This window comes from Gymnoscopelus braueri (genome assembly GCF_963280865.1).
Source record: "Gymnoscopelus braueri genome assembly, chromosome: 24".
Lineage (NCBI taxonomy): Eukaryota > Metazoa > Chordata > Actinopteri > Myctophiformes > Myctophidae > Gymnoscopelus > Gymnoscopelus braueri.
The window spans coordinates 39,002,769-39,028,772 of record NC_137626.1 but is presented as its reverse complement, the minus strand read 5'-3'; the positions used below and the strand labels follow the sequence as shown (position 1 = coordinate 39,028,772).

Below are 26,004 nucleotides of genomic sequence, written 5' to 3'. Positions count from 1 at the left end.
GTTTGGGTTGTGTCGATGAGGAAAATCACGCACATACAAAACCAAAGCAAGCAGGTGCTGAGCATAAAAGTAAAATTACTTGAATGAGAATAAGAGAATAGTCTTTACTGCACCCACAAGAGCTCAATGCTCTTCATCAGACATGAATAACACTGAGAAAACACCCTCTTTAACCCATTAAGACCGGGAAAGCATCTGTGTGTCATTTTTAGATTACTTTGGCTATTCAAAAATAGCAGATCTACAAGCTCATAGTGCGGCACCGAGTGCCGCGCTATGAGTTTGTAGATCTGCAAATCTGAATATATATATTTTTTGGAACATTTGTAACTCAAATCTTAATGCTTCTGATGGATTCTACATATGTCTTCTAAAAAAACGTATGTTGCTATAATATCAGTGGTTCTCAATTTTTTTCATGTCACCCCCAAAATGACATGTATTTGGCCGTGGACCCCCCATCTCAAGATATGTTGTTCCAGGGACCCCTCAGAAGCAAAGATTTTAGCTAAAATTTGTCATGATTTTTACAAAAAATAGCACGGCAAATTAACTGATTCACTGCCAATCGGGTAGATCTACGCGAACCTATTTAAAGCCGCCACGTGCCAATCGGGTAGATCTACGTGAACTAATTTTTTTTTTTTTTAATATATATTTTTTTCCAATTTGACCCAAAGACCAAGGAGATATGATTTTTCGAAGATCTAGACTCCTATCCACTTCCTTGTCAACTTAAAACTTAAAAATTCTGTATCTCGGCTCCTGAGTACTTTTTTTTCAATTAAAAATCTCTGGCACTGGCTAAAAAAATATGAAAATACCTCTGGCAGTTAATGGGTTAAAAAGAGATTGTAGATCTGCTATTTTTCAATAGCCAAATAAATCTTAAAATTACACACACAGATGCGTTCCCGGTCTTAATGGGTTAATACAAACACTCACATGATTTGGAGATTCATGGAGAATGCATTACACCTGTCGGTAGATATTTGACAACAATGCGAACAACAGCCAGCACTCAACACATGTCCTTTCATTGATATTTGCCTCACCCAGAAAAGCAACGGACTGTGAAAACAAGTCAACATCGTGTTGACAAACAGCGGCGCCTCTATAGTTATTCACAGACCATGATGGCAATAGCCTGATTAGCCTCATTTTCACAGTACTTGTTTTGGACGGTGGACGTCACAAACGTAACATGATCCACACCAAACTTGGCACAAGCATTGTTCAGGGGTCTGGCATGGCAGTAATCAGGGGCCACGTTAGGTACCCCAGAGCCACAGGGGGACAAGATTTTCAGTAGGTAAATCTAGTGTTGAATGGTCAGAATCAGCTTAGTTTGAATTATGTGCTAAAAGAGTGACTTTGCGACCTGCTTCACTGTAAGTCAATGAGGAGAACATTTTGAATTATCACTTTCTAAGTCACATCATTACACAACCCAAACCTCTATCGAAGTGTCATTTTGCTTTATAGACTATAATCTTACAGTATGGATCTACTTTTATCCACCAGCCTGTGTGTGCTAGACCAGTGGTTTTAAAACTGTGTATCTGCACATTTCTAAAGTGATAATTTAAGGACTTTTAAGACCTTTTTAATACCTCTAAAATAAATAAATACATGATGATGAGTTTTGGGTGGGTCACGGCCTGAAAAGTTTGAGAACCACTGTGCTAGACCAGTGGTTCTCAACCTTTTCAGGACGTGACCCTGCAAAATAATCATATATGAACTGGGGACCCCCCACCCTGACAAGCCCTTGGAATGTAGGAGTTGAGGCATTACATTTTGTTTGACTCACAACGCCTCACGTTGCGAGGCGTTGTGAGCTTGTAGGTCAGCTATTTTCAAGTTTTTTTTAATAGTATAGTTTGTTGATTACTTTTGATGCAGTAATGGTATTTTTAAAGGTAAAAAGGTATTAAATTGTCCTTAAATTGTCACTTCACTGTCATCTGGGGACCCCCCTGGGTTGAGAACCACTGTGCTAGACCAGTAATCAAAGTATAAAGCCAGTATATACATGTACCGGTGAGGGGTCCAACGTTCCATGCGATGTTGTTGCACCAGCCGATGGCCTGCACCCAGTGCACGGTGCCCGTGTTGAGCCACACCAGGTCCCCTGGACGCTGGATGAAGCGATACACCGGGACATCAGCCTCGTACAGGTCCTCCAGGTTGGGCCACCACGAACCCATCAGGAAGTTGATGTTGTTCCTGGACGCAAAGCACCACAGGAATATGGATAGAGGGGCCACAGTTAATCCAACATCATCTATTTAATCAATTATCAGATAAATAATAGATCATGTAATACAATGATCAATTCATGTTCAATCCCTATTTTGGCACTTTCAGATAGTGAAAATAGCAGATCTACAAGATCACAACATGTTATGATGCGAGGCGTTGTGACACGTTGCGGCCCTATTTTGTCCATATCCTTATAGGTGATAATGTTCAGAAGATTTCAAATGTTCAGTAAAATAAATGTGTTTAAATAAAACAAATGCATTTATTTTACTGGACATTTGAAAACTTTTGAATGAATAAAACAGGAGATCTACGAGCTCACACCGTGTGATGAGACATGTGAGCTTGTAGATGTAGAAAGTGGTTATTCGCCTTTAGATCAGCTATTTTTTTTACATATGAAATAGTTCACAGTTTGGGCTTGTCATTTTGCGGTGCATTTCTCTCACTTTTCACAGAAGTTGCTCATCACCCCCCAGTAGGGCTCCGGCACAGCGAACCATTCACAGTCTCCCGGGCCGATGTTGATGTTGACCGAACAGAAGTTGTTGTGTTCCTGATGACCTGCAGGGGGAGCCAGAGGACAGCTGTCATCCACATGACCACTAACAACAATGGTTATTACAACAAGTCACTGATGGCTCACACAGTTTCCACAAGCACAATAGGCTCTATGCGCAAATTGGGCCGCTTCCTTACATCCTTCATAGGTGTTACCAAAGATACTAATGAAGGCTCTGTTCCATTCTGGTCAACCAGTCAGGGTGCTGACATTGTGCATGTTGGCTCAATGGAAACACTCTGCTACACCAGTGGGTCTTAAAGTGTGGTTCAGGGACCCTCATGGTTCCTTGAGGGGGTTCAAAATGGCCCCTTGCAGATGTGTAACTCTGAGAGTAACAATGGAACCAAATGGGCCCTTACGGTCCATTTGGTTCCATATGGGCCCTTGCGGTCCATTTGTACACTCTCAGCGTTATGGGGGTCCTTGAAATTAAAAGGTTTGAGAACCACTGTCCTACACTAAAAGGAACAGAGCCCTCATTAGTATCATTGGTAAGACTTGTGAAGGAAGTAAGGAAGAGGCCCAATTTCTTTCCAATATGGCTGCTGAGCATAGAGCCTATTGTCAAATGCTTTTAGAGATTTGGTGATTTATACTTGGTTACGCACAGAACATAGCCGATCTGATCGGCTTCAGTTAAAAAGAAAATGTTGATGGCGTCACACGTAGGGCCTATTGTGTGTGTGTGTGTGTGTGTGTGTGTGTGTGTGTGTGTGTGTGTGTGAAGACATGGTAAAGCCCAATGCATTGCATACTACACAAGAACAACAGACGTTTGTTCGGCTGGCAACAGACTACAATGTGACGTCATTCAGAGGTTCGGGTGATCGGTGCGTCCGAGAAGTTGTGAATACCCAAACTAGTTTGGCTACTGTGATTGGTCAGGTGTTGGTCAGACATTTCGCATCGTTTCAGCATACAGCATCAAGTTTGTTCTGTCAGCAGTGAAGCCACTGAAAAGCAGCACTACTTTGGAAGAGACACACGCCGACTTCCAGGAGGTACAAACACCTCTGAAATCTCCCTCTAGTGACCATTCATAAACACAACATATCGGTACAAAGGGCAAAACCTCCATACCTCCGTCACAAATTCCCCACAGCGAGTCTGTCACTGCCGTGATATCCAGGTATTAATTTAATCCTCGGTCCCACCAGTGCTGCTGGCTGCAGTGTACACTGCTCGAGTGAGTCACCACTCGTGAGCCAAAGAGTGCGAACGAAACACAGTGTTCAGTGGCAGTATGAAATGACATTTGTTTGTCTGAGGTTTTTTGGGTTCCTCCCCAACCGACTAAGGTTGATCTTCTTATTTATTTATTTATGTTTAGCTTTTTACCCCCCTTTTATCCCCAATTTATGCCACTTAATTCCGCCCCACACACGTGTGTGTTGTCACTGCTGTGTATCCTACTCACCTACCAGTGAAGAGCCCCCACCGGGAGGAAGTAGAGCCTCCATCCTACTATTCCCACCCAACACTCCCTGCTGACCCTCCCCCCACCCCCTGAACAGGGGCCAATTGTGTTTGTGTAGACACACGACAAAGCCGGATGCACCGCGGTGGATTTGAACCCACAACCTCTGCAGTGGTGGGGGCAGGCACTTTACCACTGCGCCAACCACACTCCTTGACTTCAGTTGTTTTGGTGTAGTGCACAGCTATCTCTACGGTATTCATGCCCAGGATGCCGTGTGTGTGTGTGTGTGTGTGTGTGTGTGTGTGTGTGTGTGTGTGTGTGTGTGTGTGTTTGTATTACTATTTGTGAAGACCAAACGTCCCCACAAGTATAGTAGAATAGGAGAAATGGATGTTGTGAGGACCATTTTCCTGTTCCTCACAAGAAAAATGGTTCTTTGATGGTAAAAAAAGCTAAAAATTGCACAAAAAAATAAAAATGGCATTCATAACAGCCGTCCTAAAATGTTGAGGTAGTAATACAAAGGTGTGTGTGTGTGTGTGTGTGTGTGTGTGCACGCACACACACACACAAAGGTATACAGACCTGGTATCCTGCTGCCAGGGACCTTCATGTAAAGCGTCACGGTGTTCATGCCCAGGATGGTGTGACCCACGTGGCTCAGCAGGTTGCCAGCAGAAACCACCCTGGCAAACGCCGGCAGTTTACTGAGCTCCTGCAGCTGCTGCTTCCACCTGCAGGACGGGAGGACACATGACACCGAGCTCAGCCACCACCCGCTTTTGTAAACCGGCTGGGTTGCTAACCAGAGAGTTCCTCATCCAGGGACCATCTGGTATTGGTCAACGCGTTGGGGTTCAGTTTGATGGGACCTACGCACGTGCCGGTTAACTCGCGTGTAACAGATCACTGAGATCAGCTGAAGCTTGTCGTCCGCACGACGAGGCTTAAGCACAGGGGGAGCCTTCTTAGTTGTAGCTCCCAAACTGAGGAACGAGCTACCCCATCATGTCAGGCTGGTCCCCACATAACCTGTTTTTAAAACCTTTAAAATCTTGGCTTCCTTGGCTTTTAACCCAGATTGAGAGTTGTACCTATGTTTGATTGTATTTTAATTGTGTTTACTTAGTTTTTATTGATTTTATTGTGCTTTATTTGTTATGCTTTATGCTTTTTAACTGACTGACACTGTATAGAGTTTCTGTGGTTTTGAAATGTGCTTTATAAATAACGTTGGATTGGAACATTATTTACGTAAATATATTGTTTTCATTCAAATTCACTTAAATGACTGCGGTGATGACAGAATAAGGTCAGACAAACCAACAGAATAAATAACAAAAATGTCAAAATGGTAAACCATTTTAACCCTGGTATCCAAATTTGGGGCATGCCATATTTTCCAACATAGCGAAAATAGCAGATCTACACAACTATTCAAAACAAATCTTGATGCGATCGTTAAAGCCATTCAAGTCACCAAATCACCACTTAAATCTTTAAGGTAAAGTGAGACTTACTTCCTCTCGTCCGACACGTCGATGTTGGTTCCAAACTTTATGTGCTTTAATGGACCCCTCCTCTTCCTCGCCACACTGAACAAAGTAATGAGGAGAGATGCGTTACATTCTGGGAGAACAGCTCAGAGGAATATTAGCTTCAACTAAAACAGACATTAGTGGAGGCCCACACTGGGTGTAGTTACTGGAGTCAAACACCCATACAGTATATCAGCCAGTATTTGACTTTTTGATGACATCAGTATTAGCAATTATGCAACAGATGTATACCAATTATAACCACTTTCAACTTTGTGTCCCCATGTTGGGCATTTTCATTATAGGAGAAAATGTAAAAAAATGTTTCCAAAGATTTTCAAAAATGGAAGATCTACGAGCTCACTACTCATTACCTTGTGAGCTTGTAGATACGCTATCTTTGACATTTTTAAACAGGGCTTAAGTGGTTAAATACTTTTTTCCCCCTATCATTATGTACAAGTAAATTTTTCCCTGATAGAAAGTTTTTAAAATGTATTAGAATATTTTTGCACAATTTCACAAAGTTTGGGTCAAAACATCAATACTCAGTGGCCTAGGATGCCCCAAAATTCGGGATCGGACCCAAAGATGTGCCATGTTTCAGGGTCTAGTTCAGATGCTTTGTAGTGTGTGAGCGCCAGTGAGCATAAGTCAAGTATATAGTATAGATCAGGGGTGCCCATTACGTCGATCGCGATCGACCAGTAGACCGCAGAGGCTGCGCAGGTAGACCACCTGCAATGCCCCTGAAAAAAAAAAAAAAAAAAAGGTGGCGCTGTGGCAGAAAACGGTGGCGCGGCACTAAATGGGGGGGGCGCCAGGAAAAATATTGAAACAGTCCTAATGCCTTAAGGTCCTTACACACCGGGGCGATTTCTTTCATGCGAATAATACGTCTTTTTTTAAAACCTTATAAAGTCAATGCAAGCTTCCACACCAGTTTCGCGGAGCGAAAAAAGCGTCTTTTAATTATTCGGAACGAGTCCGAATTTTGCGTAGGCCTATATTCGCATATTCGCCGGTGTGTAACCGCCTTTAATGTTGTTATTTAGCCCCCATAGGTAAATTTAAATTTATTTTCATTAACACATTAACCGCCAAGACCGTAGTCCTACGGGCCGTTAAATCCAACTGTTAAGCGCCGAGACCGTAGCCCTACGGGCTGTGGTGCTTTTTCCTTTTTTTCGATTTTTTTTTTTTTCAATTTTCCAGGGGGGCCATTTTCAGTGTAACACCACCCGAAATCGACCGGAAGTGCGATCACGTTTTTTGTTTCCCGTCTGCCTTCATTCTAAGTCGTACACAAAAAGCCCTGTAAAAGCTGTACAGGACATGTAGTTTTTCATCCTCGCATTTCCCATGTTAACATAAACGATCAGAACTCAAACATGGCGGCTCCGTTTGACACGCGGTCTCGACGAGTAGACACCAGGACATGTGCCCGTTGTTTACAAACATTGGATCGGGCAATCTAAAGGATTTTAACGGGGCCTATGGCGACCTGAAAAAAACAAAAAACAACAATAAAACCTTGGCACTGGTGAGTACATTATGAGATTAGCCCTTGGCGGTGGATGTGTTAATGGGATAATAATTATTTGTTGGTTGGTAAATAAAATGAATTACATTTTTTTAAATAATAAATCGGTAAAATCAGGCAAAAATAATTAAATAACCTAATCCTGACCCTAAAACCGAAATAAAGTAACCAAAAAACGGAAAAGAAACTAACAAAAACCAACCAAAAACCAAAAAAATAAATAATAATCCACCCAAAACCGTGCAAATTTCGCCAACCATGCCTACCACCATGCCTACCACTCATGCACGCGCGAGTGGTAGATCACCTTGAGCTGGCAATTTCAATAGTAGAACTCAAGTTAAAAAAGTGTGGGCACCCCTGGTATAGATGTTCGTACCTCTCTGCTGTCGCAGGCTCTGTGTCCGAGGGCTCTTTCAACGCTTTCTTCTCATTCTCCTCCTGAACACACACACACACACACACACACACCTTTAGTCCAGTGGTTCTCAAAGTGGGGTCTGGGGATCCCCAGGGGTCCATGGAGGGGTTCCATAGGGTCCCCAGCTAAATGTGTTAATGTAGCATCACAATCATTTTAACCACTATCTATATTTTATACCTTGGCTCTTCAAACATAGTAGATGTACCAGCTCACAGCACGTCACAAAGTGACACGATGTGAGCTTATTATCTTATTATTTTGGAAAAATATTGGAATTTGTTTTGGCACAATCTTCTCTTCTGGGGGTCCCTGGCACAAACCATTTTCAGATGGGGATCTGTGGCAAAATACATATCAATCTGGGGGTCCTTGACATGAAAGTTACAGAAAATGGAAAATATTACATTACTAATATGCATTAATTGAAAATACACCGTTTGTTATGCTATCAACTGCTTGTAAGACTGCTTGTGCAAGCCTCAGGGCAAGGTGGGCATTCCTTTTTGAAGGATATCAATGGATTTGGGCTGCCCAGCCAGGGGGTCTGACTAACAACACTTCTATTGTCTTCTTTTTCATGGGACCCCTCCCAGATAGTGAGTGGGTTGTTCATGATCGATTCGTTCAAAATAACTAGTTATTTGCCGTGAACAGGAACAAACTAGTTCACTTCCTGAAACTGTTACATTCACGCTTTCGTTCATGCACCCCGTCCCCTCCCCTCCCCCTGTACACAGGACGGGAGCGCGGGCTGTTCCTGCGACAGACGGACAGACAGCAGTGTGGTCGAGTTGCTTTTCACTGGACAATAGCGCTATTGAATGGTGAATGTGAACAAATCATTTGAACGGATCATTGCCGCGAACATGAACAAAATCGTTTGTTCACTGAAATAAACGTTTTTCCCCACCACTACTACAGAGATATATATATGTATGTATACAAATGCTGTGAAAGAGCAAGACACTGAACCCCGAGTTGCTCCCAATGAGCAGGTTATTGCCTTGCATGGTTTCCTCCGCCTTCGGTGTGTGAATGGGTGAATGCGAAATACATTGTAAAGCGCTTTGGAGAAAGGCACTAAAACAATGCAGTCTGTTTATACTAACAGAAACGTGTGCGCGCGCGTGCGTGCGTGCGTGTGTGTGTGTGTGTTGCTGACCCGTAGGGACTCCTGGAAGGATGCGGCCTGGTACTGTGCGTATTTGGCGATGGTGGTGTGAGCGCGGGCGCTCTCGCAGCGCCACATCTTCTTGGTGCCGCTCAGGTCCCAGTTCTCGTCGGCGGGCTGCGACAGCTGCGTCCGGACCTCCACCAGGTGGTCTGGGTTGGCCTCCACCAGGGTCTTGGTGGAGAACAGACCCAGGTCTGACATGAGGAGAGAGAAGGGACGTCAACATGCTTTATGACTTAGTGGTGGAAATTATTACTCTGCAGTTGATTACAACTTTGAAGTTCTATTACTTTATATGTCATTTTTTCTTCTACGACATCTCAGAAGCAAATATTGTACTTTTTACTCCACTAAAATCTGAATACTTCAGTTACAAGTTACTTAGTAATATGACACTATTTCTAAATATGCATCAACCATATTTTCTACTTCATGTATTCGAAAAGAGCCAATCTAGAAGCTCACAACGCATTGAGATGGGAAGCGTTACGAGCTTGCATATCTGCTATTTTCAAAAGATGTTGACAAATTAGTACTTTAAATTACAAAGTATTTTTGGGATAAAAGCCAAACGTTTTAGTGAACTAGTTTTAGTTTTTCCAAAAACTGAGGTTTTAGGAGACACAATGGCCTTAGGATTTAGAAGGCATTTTTAGAACGGGACTCAGGTACAAATAGGTTGAGAGCAGAAAAGACTCTACTGCAGAGAGAGATAATACAAACAATAATCTATACCTATTTTATATTTTGGTCATTATAGGTGAAAAGTTTCAAAGAAATGTCCAGAATAGTGAACATAGTTGATCTACAAGGCTCACAAGGTACAGCATCAGCTATTTTCACTATTTTAGTTCGACACCGTTATGTGTCAAAGTATAAAACAATGTTTAAGTGGTTAAAGGATTTGTTGATTATTTAAACAACAAACATATTTAAAATAATCTGCATATCTAAAATATTGGATTCAAACCGGGAAGACATTTTAGATTTTACAGTTGGCTATTCAAAAATAGCAGATATACAAGCTCGCAGCGCGTCACTTTGTGCCGCACAAGTGAGCTTGTGCATCTGCTATTTTCTTTTAAGTGAGAATGATTTAGAAGGCATTTGTAGAATCGGCCTCAGGTCTTGGGATAATGGGAAAAGTAATGGACAGAATCGTAATGGATAGACGACAGAAAATACTGGATGGTTGTAGCCCTACTCTGGTGTACAGTCAAGGCTGTACTGCAGAGAGACTGTCAATCACTCCACTGACAATACACTTCTAGTTTCAATACTCAATATATGGTTGCCAAGCAACACGCACATTTGGCCAATTTTGGTTGACACTGCTTAGCAACTGAATCTAAAGTAAATAAATGATAGAGTGCCCCAGCCTTGCGTCTGATGACAGTGACGGGATTGGAGGTTAAGGTTACGTGCGTCCTAGGGTTATGGTTGTGTAAGTATTGGATTTAAAATAATGATAATAATAAAGCACTTTTCAAGATACCTAAAGCTGCTTTAAAAAACAAAATAACTATATTAAAACAAATGATAAACTAATGGTTAACATTTTATAGTTAAACAGGGGAAATCGAATTAGTCAAGTCTGAAGAGGTGGGGTTTGAGGGTGGTTTTGTGTATTTAGGTAATAGGTAATAGTGCACTTATAGAAAGAACATGTATGCCTTTTTTTCCTTTTCCTACATACAAATAGACAATACAGTACAAATACAGAGCAATCACACCTGACATGTCAGGGTGGTTTTAAAGGAGGAGAGGGTGGAGGCAGCTTTGATGTGAGTTGGGAGTGAGTTTCAGAGGGACGGGGCATGCGTGTGTCTTCTTACCCGGCTTGAGTGCTTAGGCCAGGCCTCTGATGACAGTGACAGGGTTGGAGGTTACGGTTATGGTCAAGGTCATGGTTGAGTGTGTCTTAGGCTTATGGTTAGGGTTGTGTGTGTCTTACCCAGCTTGAGCGCCCCGGCCAGACCTCTGATGACGGTGACGGGGTTGGAGGGGTTTGTGCAGAACTGGTGCAGAGGTGGGAAGAACGCGTCTCTCTTGTTCTCCAGCTGACAGAAAACACACACGGTCCGATCAGTGTCACGTTTATTGCACAGAAACACAACCATACACACATTCTAAAGAAGGTGCTTCTGAACATGTATTCCATTGCTAGTTTGACCAATTAAAAACACTCTTTAATCTTAATATCCATTACTACTGTAAGGGCTTGACTTTTCCCGATTTATACTTGTTTGCGTGTCATGTATTGCACTGAAAATAGCTCTACAGGCTCACAGCGCGGCAAAATTAAGGTTTTTGATTATACTTACACACACTGAAAATAGCTCAACACTGATGATAGTGTTGTCAAACAAGTCTATGGAATCTATGAACAAGTTTAATCTGCAACACAATGTTATGCAATATGTAGTGGGGGTCCCACTCCCTGCTTCATCTCTCTCTCAGCTAAGGGGTCCTTGGCTGACCCCTGCTTTAAAGGATGCCAAGAGAAAGACATGTTGACTTACTGTATGGAATCCAAATGACTGAAATCAGTCGTGGCGACTGAGAACTTTTAATCCATGTATATAGTATAAATACTTGGGAGGCTAATGATTTCCGGATCACACTGGTGTAGGGCTTTCACCAACTAGTCGACTAGTCGACTAGTATAACCACTAGTCGACCTTGTTGGTACTAGTCGAATAGTTGAAAAAAATACAAATAAAAATGTTTTAATGCCATAGTAATGGCCCATCTTACTATTATTATTATCCTCCTGACTTAATTTTTTATCAAAAGGGGGTCAAAAGTATGCCCAATAAAAGCCTATTGTTGGGCAATGGGGATCCTTGGAGACGCTGCTGTGGTGCTGTGCTGCTGTGCCAGAAGCGCTTCCCTTAAAACGCCATAAAAATAAGGGCAGGAGGATAATAATAATAGTAATATAGTAGTAGGATGGCATTAAAACAATGCCCCCCCTAAAAAAAAAAAAAAAAAAAACACTGGTGTGTGGATTGGGCGAGTGAGCAGAAATTAAGGTATTAGAATTTGGCATGTGTACACACTCTGACTCCAGAAGTGTAAGCGTCTCTAAACCAGTATTCATTTTGACAGCAAATTTTGATTTAGTTTAGTCATAGTCTTTTGATTAAAATTATATTTAGTTTTAGTCGACTAAAGATTAAGATTAAGACATAAGATTTTAGTCGACAAAATGTACAGTTGATTTTGTCGTAAAAAAATTATTTAGGCCAGCCTTGATGGCATCGTAATGGCTGATTTTATGGTTGCATGCTGAAAATAGCTGATCTACAAGCTCAACACGCGTCACAGCGCGACACATTGTGAGCTTGTAGATCTTTTAGTTCTACTGGATCTCTTCTCCACTACTCCCTCCCTAACAGTTTAGTCTAGTTTTTATTTGCTGACAAAATTGTCGACGAACATTTTTCGCCATAGTTTTAGTCGACAAAATTAACACTGACGTGGAGTAGAGATGTGCGGATCGCGGTTTTAGCCGCGGTTGCCGCAGTTAGGGTGGATTTGGGTCAATCAAATATAATAATGAATTAATATTGGATAAACCGTGGGTGAACAAATGTGGGAATTACATTAATGATATCAATCTACAGGCCTATTATAGCTTTTAAAAAGCACGAAATCTCGCCGTGCTTGCGTTTGTATTTTAATATTACGTAATTTTACAAATGGCACAAATTAGCCGCCTACTGCACGTTACCGGCAAGGGGTCTTTGTACCGGCCTCAGCCAGTGTTGCCATATTTTGTGAGAGAAATAAGCAGCAAGGTCTATGAAAACAAGCCCAAAACAAGCACCAAATTACCCCAAAAGTCGCTTATAAAACGCAGACATGGCAACAAAGCAAGTTGAAAGCGAAAGTAAAATAAATGAAGCTTCAAGCTCCGTCTTGTTGTTACCATAGATATGGATTGTATACAGTCACGACAGTGGTGTGTAACATTGTTGAAAACTAACGTCAGGAAAATAATAACAATTTGATGCGGTTGGTGCAGATGTAGAAATAATTTGGCATGTGTACACACACACTCTGACTCCAGCAGTGTATGCGTCTCTCAACTCACTGTGGGAGAGACGAGGGATCGTACCTTACCGATAGTATCGATACAGTGGTATATTGAAACCGTTTCAAATTAGAATTTTCGGAATCGCTACTCATACGTTTTTTTTTAAATATATTTTTGACAGCACGAGATGCTGGGCATAAGTGATCGTGTGAGTTACATAGATGCTGGGTGTAGTAGGTGGATGCTGGGTGAACTTACATAGATGCTGGGTGTAGGTGGGTTGAGCTTGTCCTTGGGCAGGACAGGCGAGGGTGGAGGCGGTAGGCGGGGCGGAGGACATTTATCCAGGAGGATGCTGCTGTTGGAGAGACCGTTCTTCCCCAGGTTCCTGGACACAAGATGCACAGAAACAGGCCTCTTTTACAACTGTAGTACTAGAAGTAGTGGTAGTATTGATAGTATTAGTAGCAGAAATTCGCATAGCAGTGGAGTATAATATTGGTTAGTATAATATATGGCACTGGTTCCCAAACAGTGGGTCGGGACTCAAGTGTGGGTCGCGGACCAATTTTTGTGGGTCGCAATTAAATGCCCCTTTATTTTTTTTATTTCCTACATCCCAAAATTATGTTTTTAAGTTAAAAACTAATTGTAACGTTCTTTCAAAAGAATTCCATTAAATAAAAACTCAAAAAGTAGTGAAAATTGCCAATCTACAAGCTCAGGAGCAACGCGTTGCGAGCTTGTAGATCTGCCATTTTCACTCGTTTGGGTCCTGGGTCTCTTTTGGGTCACGGGCTAAACATTTTGGGAACCAATGATATATGGAGTCTGGGGACCGGGGAAACTGATAGTTAGGAAAGAAATAGGCCTGTCTGACAGTGCACAAATGGAACCAAATGGACCCTTACAGGTCTAACTCTGACAGTGCACAAATGGAACCAAATGGACCCGTTCCATTTGTACACTGTCAGAGTTAAATTGAGGAGTTTAAAGTGTAGTTTGGGATCACAGAGACAAACAAACGGGTATCATTCATATCATACTGGGGGTCCTTGAAATGAAAAGGTTTGGGAAACACTGGAGTAGAATACTTAACACATTGACTGCCAGAGTTTATTCATAATGTACTCACCCCCTTGCCAGCGATTTGGTGTTTTTTTGTTTTGTTATTTAAATTAATTTAAGTTTGTCTGTCTGCGGTTTTAAACACATACGACAGATCGACCAGCAGAGAGCAGCAAATTGACACCTCGATCACTCGCTGACTCGCTCAACCCCCCCTAAACAGGCTAAACAGTCAATACGTCACAACCGGATGTTCGTCACCCAGACTAAAGAAAATAGAGGTGGAGCTCTCCGTTCGTTTTTTATACCGTGTGAAAAAACGTGTTTTGGCCTAAAGAGCGCATTTTTCAAGCTGAAACCGGAAACCAGGAAACGGAAATCGCTGAAATTGCTTCCGGGTGAAGCGGAGGTGAGTGGAAAACGAAACTGATCTCGGAATGTAAATAAAACAGCGTGATCGTCTATTAACCAAATTAAACATTAGGACGCAGATCTGCGTTCTAGATTATTCTGGCAGCCCACGGTTTTATTTAATAGGACACAGATCTGCGTCCATGGCAGCTTATGTGTTAACTACAGAATACAGTAAACTGCTGTCAGGGAGATATGAAACAGAATGACTGTTCTGTATCCAAGGTGCAAGCATTGTATGGCGATTTCATTCTTGGAAATAAGTCTGTATTTATTGTGTGCATCCTCAACTTTTGGGTTATGTGGCATTGTTTAACCCGTTTTGACAATCAGAAAACAAATAGTTTATTAAGTGCTCCCATTGCCACTGAGTATGATGGGAGACAAATATCTGCATAGCAACACTATGCTGCCCAGTAGCCTTTGATATTTGTTTACGGTTATGTAAGCATTTCTCTCTTGAATGTTGTAGTGACTTCCTCACACCACTGGGTGGAGACCTTTTCAAAAGCAAGCCTGACAACCCAGTCGTTCTGCCTTTTAAATAGTGTCAATAAAGTATTCCATCAATAATCAGAGTCCAGTTCTGAAGACCCAGACTGAGGGCTAGTTTCCCAACAGTAATAATAATTTATCTGTTTTGAAACGTGTACAAATGGAACTAAATGGACCTGTTAGGGTACATGTGTACCTTCTCAGAGTTAAAGATAGGGTATGTGATATTTATTGGTTAAAACAAAACCTTTTTCTGAGCACTATATTGTGATAGTAATCATTTCTATAGAGTGTTTGTTCAGTAACAGGGGTGCCCCAGTCTCTCGGTGGATTGCCAATTTCAGCCAATCAGGAGAGAGTAGTGTTCCAATGTCAATGTTGTCTGATCATTTCTTTGCGTCATTACTTCTAATTGCACTCGTTTAATCTGTATCCTGTGTGAGTTCTCTCTCCTGATTGGATACAATTGGTATCCAGACCTGCAAATGCATGTTCTGTTCAATAAAGAGCTGGAGAGACGTGGAGACTCCCGTTACTGAACAAACACTCTATAGCAATGAGTACTATCACAATTTAGAGTTATTTGACACTTATTTTAACAAATAACTTACCCTACCAATTTTCAGCAAAAGCTTTCCCCACATTAACAGAAACCAGAAAATACACTAGCATAGAGCCCTGAGGGACTCCGGTCAACCATATAGGGTTTAAGTGGTTAAATGAACACTCAGAATGACTAGTGTGTGAGTGCGTTACCTGCATGCTTTCAGCACGTCAGTGGAGCTGGGGTAGATGGAAATGGACGACGAAGACGACGAGGAGGAGCCGGGAGCGTGCTTGGGGGTGGCTTTGAGGCGGGGCGGGGGGGCGGCGGGCGGCTCCGCCTTCAGCGGGCTCTGAGAGTCCTCCGAGAGGGCGGCGGCCCCTTTGCCCCCGTTCCCGTTGATGGCGGGCACAGAGGACGAGGGCTTTCCGGCAGACGTGGACGACGTGGTGGCAGAGGGGCTGTGTGGGGCGCCGCCCAGCGGCTGGCTGTGCTCCATGGACTTGGGCGAGGGCGTGGCGGTGGATATGGCGGAGACGGGCGAGGAGGCGGCCGACGAGCCGCCCGGGGCGTGGTGGTGGTGGGGGGTGGAGGAGGAGGGGGGCAGGGCGGCCGGGTGGATGTTGTTCAGTTTCTTGTGGGGGGCGGCGGCGGACGCCGCCCCTTCCGAGCGTCCGTCTCCGCCCCCCTCCTCCGCCGCCGGGCCCCTCCCACCCGCCAGCAGGGCAGAGAGCCTGGGATTGTCTGCGCTGAGGCTCAGCTTGTCGCCGGCCTGGACACCGTGATTATTGGCCACGCCCTCCGGCGGTGGCGGTTCCGCCGCGGCCGGCGGCGTCTGGTGACCGCCATTGCCGCCGTCTTTGGTAGGGGGCGCTCCCGCTCCTCCTGAGGTATGGGAGTGGGGGAGGGAGGGAGGGGACGGGAGGTGGTGGTTGAGGGCCTGCTGCTGCTGCTGTTGACGCCGCGGCGACACGGCGCCAGTGGAATGTCCGACCTGATTGTGAGAGTGCGGGGGGAGGAGGGCCGAGGGCGAGGGCGTCTGGGGGTGAGAGCCATCCCCGTTGGAACCGGCCGTGTGCGCCACCGAAGAAGAAGAACCCTTCTGAAGCCCCTGGAGGACAGAGTTTGTCAGTTAGTTGATGGTTTGTGTGTTGGTTGAATCCAAAGCCATTTCTTTCACTCACCGTCCTGCTACGTGCCCCCCCGTGTAGGGCTGTCACCATTATGACCTTTTACTTGACGATTTATTGTCGCACACATAATTGTGATTAAGGATTTAACTGCATTTCTGTCGTTGAAACATTGGAACCAGTCAGATTGAAAAAAGGTGCACTTGTTTTCACCGACTCAAAGAAAATGAGCACTCCTTTTTCAATCTGACTGGTTTTCCAATCATCTGTATTAAAAAAAAACAAAAAAACATGGGATAGTGGAAATAGATCTACAAGCTCAAAACGCACGGTGACGCATATTGAGCTTGTAGATCTTCTATTTCCACTATTTCAGAAAAAAATCTACATGATAATGACAATTATGCAAAATAATTGCGATTAGGCAATTATGTAATAATTGTGACAGTCTCTTTTTTTAAACTGCAGTACTGTCTTTAAAATAATCAATAAAGGTCTCATCTTATCTCTCACCGTTGACAAAGAATCAACATACATGAAGTAATTTATGGGTCACTGGGTCATTGGCCTGATTGCAACAGCTGTTCAATGCGCAAACACCATTTTGGCATCAAAATTAAAGACATTCTGTAAAAAACTGCAATTGTGCTTTTTCACTGTGTAGTAGTGGAATTTTTTGTTTTGCTTTTTCATCACCTCTGTCCAGGTTCCACACGTAGAAAAGCACCCAACAATACAGTGTCTGGGACAGTAGAGAAACGTAAAATCACTAATGAAATGATTAGATTTATGCGTCATAAAATATTTAGCATTTCAATCGTTTAAGTGTGCATTGGAACATAGGAAAAGCCACTAAAACGCCTAAAATTCTGGTATCGGTGAGTATACCAGTCTATGCCATTCCCATACCAAATCATTTATCACATGTTATGACATTTACAGTAATAAATTATGTTGTATTTTGAATGCTTCAGTGTATGTTGCACTAATGTTTATATATAAATATATATATGTTTTTTAGATCAGTGGTTCTCAAACGTTTTAATATCAAGGGCCCCCTTAACTCTGAGAGTGTACAAAATAGGGTCCATTTGGTTCCGTTTGTACACTCTCAGAGTTATAGACATGTAAGGGTCTATTTGGAACCACCCCCTAAGGAACCCTGTGAGTCCCTGGACCCCACTTTGAGAACCACTGTCCTAGATTATTTTATTAACACTTATTTTCTTTTAAATTCCACAAGAGGGCGCTCTAATGCAACTTAGGAAAGATCCCTCACATTCTGATAGAAGGAGTGGACGGATGTGGCGTCATCCCCAAAAACTTCACCTTTTGTGTGAAAACGAGCCATTTTCAACGGGCGATAGCAACAAAATGGCCGATCGCGGTAAACTGTTTTTCCTCCAGTGGATAGACGTCACCTGAGAAGAGTTTAGGTGCGGGTGTCATGGCTCACCTGAGAGGAGTTTAGGTGCAGGGTGCGTGGTGTCATGGCGTCCTGTTGGGTCTGGGGGTTTGTGCAGGTGTGAGGTAGCAGTGCTGCGTCGGCGCCAACGCTGCTGCTGGCAGGCTGCAAGTAAGGCACGTCTCCGTTGGGTCCGAGTGTCTGATGATTACTACCACCTCCACTACTACTACTACTAGTGATGGTACCACTGCCGCCCAGAGACAGAGGGTCCAAGTGTCTGTGTGTCCCGGGCCCCAGCGGCCCGTTGACCAGTGGTTGAGGCGGGCAGGGGGTCCGGTGGTGGTGGGGGCCCAGGTGGGGGCGGGAGGGGTGCAGGCTGGGGTGGGGAGACGGGAGCGAGTTGGAGGTGGGGCCGTTGGGGAGAGAAGGTCTCAGCTGGCCTCCCGCCGAGGCGCTCTGTCTCATCTGTGGGCGGGTGGGTGGATGGATGGATGGATGGGTGGAGAAAAGACAACCACAGTCACGTTACCTGGAGTTAACACTGATGGCATGGCGACAAAAAAGCATATAAAGTAGGGGTGCAACAGTTTGGTACTGGCTTTGTGATGTAAAAAAAGATTACTGACTAATCGATTAAGTTGATTATTATTAACAACTTAATTATCATGCGAAGAAGATAATCGATACCGATTACGTGGAATTTTAACACAGTGTTTCCCTAGGGAACAAGGACTGACAGACGTACAGTGCATATACTATACTGTACATTTATACATCCGTTTTAATTATGTATGTCCCCTCCATAAAGACACATTCTGCAGCCATGCATTATTCAAGTGTGTGTGGGCACCAGCATCCATGTACGCGTGTGTGTGTGTGTGTGTGTGTGTGTGTGTGTGTGTGTGTGTGTGTGTGTGTGTGTGTGTGTGTGTGTGTCTTTGTATCATGTATGAGAGCATCTATGTGTATATTTGAGCATATAAACATGTGTATGGACTAGCACTGTCAACTGAGCCGAAAATTATATTCCATCGTCACTTCCTGACGTGCCTACGAAATCGGTGACGTTTGGAAATACGAGTCACATAGGACTGTGGCCAGACAGAGAGAGGCAAAGTGAGAGAAAAAAAAAGTCCACCTAACGGAGCAAATCAGTCTGGATTCCAGGCTAGGAAATATCTATACACAAAGCTTAGTAGTAGGCCTGTCCCCTGAAAGTTCTGAAACACTTGCAATTGTACCCTCCAATAAGGTCATAAAGACCTATAAAAACGAATCGTCGAATAGTCACATTAAACACATTCCTGTTTTTTGGTCATGTTATGACTGAAACATTTGGAATCATTTTGAAACACAAAGCTTATGGGGGTCCCTGGTACAAAATCTTTTCACACGGAGGGTCCGTGGCCAAATACACATCAATTTGGGGGTCCTTAACGTGAAAATGAGAAACATTGTTTCAAAGGTTCAAAGGTTAGTAAAATCGCTCGTTTTCGCTGGCAGTGGCGTGACACTTTTCTGAAAAACTCTGGCAGCTAAAGAGTAAATATGGCAGTGCTAGTACAGATGTGTACCCATCTGTACTAGAACTTTAGAACAATCATGGGACAATTCTCAGCCATCACAATGTGGGATGCCCTGACACCATCCATTAACCCTTTCAGACCGGGAAAGAATCTGTATTTTTTAGGTTTCTTTGGGCTATTCAAAAATAGCAGATCTACAAGCTCATAGCGCGGCACCGAGTGCCACGCTATGAGCTTGTAGATCTGCTACTTTTGAAAAAACGTGAACATTTGTGCAAATCTTTGAATACTTTTTTTAAGCGAACATTTTTAACTCATGTTACAACTTCTGGGGGTCCCATGAACAAATTATTTTGAGATTTTTTTCAAAAAGCTGTTAGGATTCAGAAGTCATTTGTAGAATCCCCCAGAAGCAAAGATTTGAGTTTAAATGTTAGCTTTGAAAATATTCAATGATTTGCACAAAATTTCAACGATTTTTCAAAATAATAGCAGATCTACAAGCTTGTAGATCTGCTATTATTGAATAGCCAAAAAAATCTAAAATGACATAGATGCGTTCCCGGCTTGAATGGGTTAAAAGATGTGATTCACTGGCTTCTTTCAAAACTTTTTTTTAAAACATCAGAAGACCACATGGGGAGGTAGATTTTAATTCCCACCGATGGGAGGTGACATTTCACTGCCACCGTTTTTCCTTTGTACATATAGTTGTTTGGTATGGAAATAAGTCCTCAGGACTGTTTTGTGTTATCCTTTTAGCCTAAATGTCTTACTCTGCCTCCTTGCCGTTTACATTTCTGAGTAATAATCTATTTAATCAATCAATACATCAATCAATACCTGCTGCTGGTGTTGCTGCATCATGGTGAGCTGGGCCTCCAGCTGTTCCAACATCTGTAGCTGGAGGGGCTTCAGACTGGCCCGGTTACTCCTCAACTGTTCCAGCAGCTGAACACACACACACACACACATGTTTGTATTACTATACCTGTGAGGGTTAGCCTAACCCCAATCTGGGGGGACCGCCAAATTTGCCCGCCAGTTGCCCATGTATGCTCTACACGTTCTAAAGGGACTTGCCGAGAGATTAGCCTAACCCTAACACTTGTGACATGAACATTTTAGGTCAACTATTTAATAAATGCCATTAAAAAAATAAAATGCAGGTACCATTTTGAACTAACCCCATACTGAGTTATGTCGAAATGAGACAAATATTGTACCTGTAGTTTATGTGTGGGGGTGGGGTGTACCAGTTGTACTAATATTGTACCTGTAGTTTCTGTGGGGAGAGGTACCAGTTGGGAGCTGGTTGCTGTGCTGGGTTGATGGTCCATGCTTCACTCTGCAGAGAACACAACCAGGTGTTCAATATTTAAATTGGGGATGGGCAATTAACCGAAAATATCTCAAAAGCAATATTTAGAACCTATAACCAAATTACTCTTGTGCATATAGGTTAATTGAATTATCAAGATGCAGATGCTGTTTTAAAAATATATATAATTTCTTTTAATTTCTTATCAACGACCCGTAATGGTGTGAGAACCACTGGTATTGTAATTGAATAGCAGAAGTCCACATACACCAGCTCTGACATTGTGATAAACTGGTTCCGGAAACGGTTCCAAATGTGATGGAACCAGTTCCGGATCCCAACCCTATACTGCACTCGTTACCTTGGCTGGACTGGACGCTCTCCTCCTCTTGGCTGGGCTGGACTGGTCGTCTGTCTGGCCCAGAGTGCCTACGTGGGGGGGCAGGGTCTGACCCGACCCCCCTCCCTCTGCACTATGGTGGGGCTTACACGCCTGCAGACAGACAGACAGGCAGGCAGGCAGACAGACAGCGGACAAAAGAGAAGACAGACAGGAGTGGACAAAGTGAGGAAAAGTAAGGAGTACATGATATGAGGGACAGGAGAAAAGGGACGATAAGGTCGGAAGTGAAGAACAGCAGGTGGTGGAAGGGAAAGAAAAGAGTAGAAGAAAGGGTGATGAGAGAGAAAGACAGACAGGGGGATGAGAAAGAATGAAAGAAAGGGTGATGAGAAAGAAAGATAGAAATAGTGTTTTGTGTTTGAGAAAGGACAGGATAGGAGTATAGGAATGCGCAGGAGAGGAATGGGGGGAGTGCACGAAAACGACAAAAAGGGCAGAGCAAAGCACAGGATGGGGGAAGAAGAAGAGAGAAAGGAGAAGACTTCTGTGACATCATATTAGCACCTCAAAAAAACACAAAAAAAAACAACTAAAACACAACACAGCACAAGCTTAGTCCTGATTTACACATGGCCTAATACACCGTAAATACCAGATCTACAAGCTCACAACGCTCTGAGATCTGCCATTTTCGGCGCACGAGACCGGGCCGCCACCATGCATAAATCAGGCATTATTTCTCGGTGTAAATCGGAGAGCGCAGTGCTGCGTGGAAATTCACCAACCACTTTGTTGCACAAGCCTCGCTGTACATTCAATACATATATACAGTATCAAACACATTCTTCATCAACTGGCGATGGCCGCTGCACTCAACCTATGCAAAGGTGAAAGGTTGCACTGAACTGCAGACGCTGGTGACTTTAAGCTTACCTTTGAGGACAGGTGTGACACGTGACAACTAAATAGCAGTCCCACGCTAGGAGTGTGCAGCTTTATGCCATTCACACAACGACAACCTACCAGGACTTCTAACTAGCTAACCAGCTAGTGCTACCAAGGGCAGGGCAGTCACGATTAGGACATTTTACTTAACTGTCGCGCAAATAACAATTTGCGATTAACAATGTCATTGTGTTTCTGTTGTTGAAACTAAAGTTGCACGGGGCAGAAATGACAAATACTTAAAACTTTATACTTTAAAAAAAACATTAACAGTGGAAATAGATGATCTACAAGAGCTTTTTGAGCTTGTAGATCTGCTGTTTCCACAATTTTAAAAAAATGTTTGAAGATATATGAAAATTTTTCAACATTGAAATGATTATGACGATTATGCAAAAATAATTGCGATTATCTCAAATAATTGTGATTAGGCAATTATGTTATAATTGTGACAGGCCTAACCAAGGGATATTTCACCTTCACATCCGTTCAATATTAAGCTAACTTTAAACACCATAAACGCATGTCTGGCCGTGTATGCCTAGATGCCAGGCTCATTGTTTACCTTGCATCCTACTTTCTTTGAGGCACTGCACTTGTGATCATTTCCTCGTTGTTTATTCAATAGAGTTCATGATTACTCTGCTTATTCAGAATTTCAGATCTCACACTTGCATGTCGCTCTGGTATCGATCTCTGTCTGTCTTACCTATCAATGTATCCATCTCCATACATCAACAAATCACGCCATGCAACTTGAGACTTACTGTGGACATGGTGGTTAGCACAGAACTATTTTCGTAAATAATTTCTATAACCTGCTATTGCTAACATCTGTTATTCATTATTTCGGAGCAATGGTGCTTCGCAGACATCTTACCATGTCGTTTCGTCACGTAACCAAATAGTAAAATACATAAAAAAACATGTTCCAACATCATGTCACTTAGCACAGCAATAAACACACAAGCACACACCTACATGGAAGTCGTGATGGGGGGTGTGGAGGCTACGGCCGCTACTATGAATGAATGAATGAATGAGTGAATGAATGAATGAATGAATGAATGAGGGGGTGGTGTTGACACTAGGGGGCGATGTTGAGGGGGTTTTGCCTGCGGCTGCAGGACGTCTAAGGTCAAATACTACAAAAGAATAAAGAAGAAAACAAGTGGAGGAGGGAGGCGGACGGGAGCCAATGGGAGACCTGGATCTACTCTACGGTAGCGCAACCTCACCAATCACTGTGGACGGGAAGGGAGTAGACTGGCCAATGGGAATGAGGATAACAAACCCAGAGATTACAATGCTTTAAAACCACTTTCAACCTGGCGTCCCGACTTATGGATAATAGGCAGAAATTGTCTGACAACGTAAATACCAGATCTATAAGCTCACAATATTTTCCGTTGGGAACTTGTAGATCTGCTATTGACGCTGTGCATCTTACGGCAAAGTATATGATGGCTTAGCCACTTCAAACCTATACTTACAGCTACAGTAGTTGACCGTATTCCTGTATTCCCATGGGCTCTATACATATTTGACCAGTTTCTCAAGGGCCACGCTAAATAAAACATCGCTTCCGAAAATAGCCGATCTACAAGCTCACAGCATGTGGCGTTGCGACGTGTTGTGAGCTTGTATATCGCCAATTATTTGGCGAAATGTCCAACCCAGAACCCAGTGACGCTAGTGTTCCAAGTGGTTTTTAATCCCTCTCCCAGCTCACGTCCAATCACACTGAGGGGTGGGAGTAGCATACGACAAACATACACATCCCTTCCTCTCTAAAAAACACAAAAATAAACACGTTTTTGCCAATGAACTACTTAACAGTTCATTCACTCAGAATGCCAGGTCGGGTTTGAAAACAAACGACAGCTGAACGGGGAAGACATGACTCCTCCACACCGGTAGGGTAGTGTGTTTGGATGGATTGTCCGTGATGGGTGAGGCTGGCCTTTGCTACTTAGCTGCGGAGAAGACAGAGGGGGGAGGGGGGGCAGTGGGTGGGGTGGGGGGGGTACGTAGGGCCTGGGTGAACACTTATCTGCACCGCCTCTCGTGGTCACAGCAGACATGGCAAACCAGCAGACGCAAATTACAGCCATTTGTGGGGACCTTGTGGCTGTCCCCCTCCACCCTTACTTTTTTTGTAATTGCGTTTCAGCGACTAGTAAACCAGTGGTTCTCAAAAGTGGTGGCCGGGGACCCCCAGGGGTCCTTGAAGGGGGTTCCAGGGGGGGTCCCCAGCATGATTGATTGATAGTTGGGAACGAAATGGAGCCTTGCAGGTGTGTAACTCTTGACAGTGTACAGATGGAACCAAATGGACCCGGGTACGGGTCCATTTAGTTCCATCTGTACACTGTCAAGAGTTAAGGGGGGCTTCGTGGCCTAATGTATAATAAACTGGGCGTCCTTGAAATTAAAGATAAAGTTTGAGAACCACGGCAATAAACAACGGTGACGTTGTTGGTTAAATTATTAGCCAAAATAATTAAGTTCATCACACCGAGGTGAAGCTAAGTGACACAAATCTACCGCAGTTGGTCGATTAGTGGCGTCAGACTGCTTTAGACGTCTGCTTTCACACATAACAGCTGTACAGTTCAAGTGCTACCCATCGCTGTGTGTGTGTGTGTGTGTGTGTGTGTGTGTGTGTGTGTGTGTGTGTGTGTGTGTGTGTGTGTGTGTGTGTGTGTGTGTGTGTGTGTGTGTGTGTGCGTGCGCATACACATACTTAAAGAGGGTTTAAGTGATGTGGCTTGAAACCAAGTTAAAGCTCTATACTGTGAGTAATCATTGTCATAGAGTGTTTGTTCAGTAACGGGGGTCTAACAGTCTCTCCAGCTCTTTAATAAACAGGACATATTAATACCTTTGCAGGTCAGGATACCATTTGTATCCAATCGGGAGACAGAAACACACAAAGATAATGTAACTGCTTAAATTTCATAGCGTTCCAGTTCCAAGTTTGTCCGCTCATTTAGTCATTTCCAATTTCACTTGTTTATCATGTATCCTGTATGAGTTCTCTCTCCTCATTGGATGAAATTGGCTGAAAATGTATTTCATGTTCATTAAAGAGCTGGAGAGACAGGGTGACCCCTGTTACTGAGCAAACACTCTACCAATGATTACCACTATCACAATATAGACCTATCTAACTCTTATTAAAAAAAAAATATATATATATATATACATATATATATACATATATATATACATATATATATATACATATATATATACATATATATATACATATATACATATATATATATATATATATATATATATATATATATATATATATATATATATATATATATATATATATATATATATATATATATATATATATATATCACTTACCCCACCTTAAGTATGAAAGTGAATGTGTGTGTTTAAATCAGTATGTGTCAGCACTTTAAATAGAAAATGTGTTTCTGAAACAGAGCCTGACCAATGCCAGATTATTGGCTCTGTTGATGATCCCAACTTTGAAAGCCCTAGACCACTGATACCAATGTTTTGAATTATTTGTTTGTATTAACAGAAACGTTCAAATCCATTTTAAAAACGTAAGATTTGCTTAAATTTCTATTTGAAAACATTTAATCCAGCTATATGCAGGGAAATCAAAATGAATACATTGATATATATCATATATTCAACGTCAATAGGACATTTAACCACTTAACTCTCAATACTTAGTAAACTTAACCTTTGGGTCCTCCTTCTCTTTTTTTCCCCTGTGTTTCTTTGGACATAATATTGGTCAAAACATTGGTCGTCTGGGGTCTAGGAACCTCTGAAATGAGGATCGGACACAA

General features: G+C 42.9%; 1 protein-coding gene across 1 annotated transcript in view; it reads right to left on the bottom strand.

The window, feature by feature from the left end:
• LOC308080927 (lysine-specific demethylase 6A-like) overlaps nucleotides 1-26,004 on the bottom strand; it is a 91,294-nt gene that overhangs the window by 10,309 nt on the left and 54,981 nt on the right. Inside the window, exons 13-25 of the mRNA XM_080423034.1 lie at nucleotides 21,236-21,367; nucleotides 20,830-20,901; nucleotides 20,397-20,504; nucleotides 18,076-18,492; nucleotides 15,702-16,600; nucleotides 13,230-13,359; nucleotides 10,884-10,989; nucleotides 8,918-9,123; nucleotides 7,711-7,772; nucleotides 5,771-5,845; nucleotides 4,836-4,984; nucleotides 2,715-2,829; nucleotides 2,042-2,229 (exon numbers count right to left, since the gene is read on the bottom strand). Of these exons, the coding sequence (XP_080279160.1) occupies nucleotides 2,042-2,229; nucleotides 2,715-2,829; nucleotides 4,836-4,984; nucleotides 5,771-5,845; nucleotides 7,711-7,772; nucleotides 8,918-9,123; nucleotides 10,884-10,989; nucleotides 13,230-13,359; nucleotides 15,702-16,600; nucleotides 18,076-18,492; nucleotides 20,397-20,504; nucleotides 20,830-20,901; nucleotides 21,236-21,367 (2,659 nt within the window). The remainder of the gene's footprint in view (nucleotides 1-2,041; nucleotides 2,230-2,714; nucleotides 2,830-4,835; nucleotides 4,985-5,770; nucleotides 5,846-7,710; nucleotides 7,773-8,917; nucleotides 9,124-10,883; nucleotides 10,990-13,229; nucleotides 13,360-15,701; nucleotides 16,601-18,075; nucleotides 18,493-20,396; nucleotides 20,505-20,829; nucleotides 20,902-21,235; nucleotides 21,368-26,004) is intronic.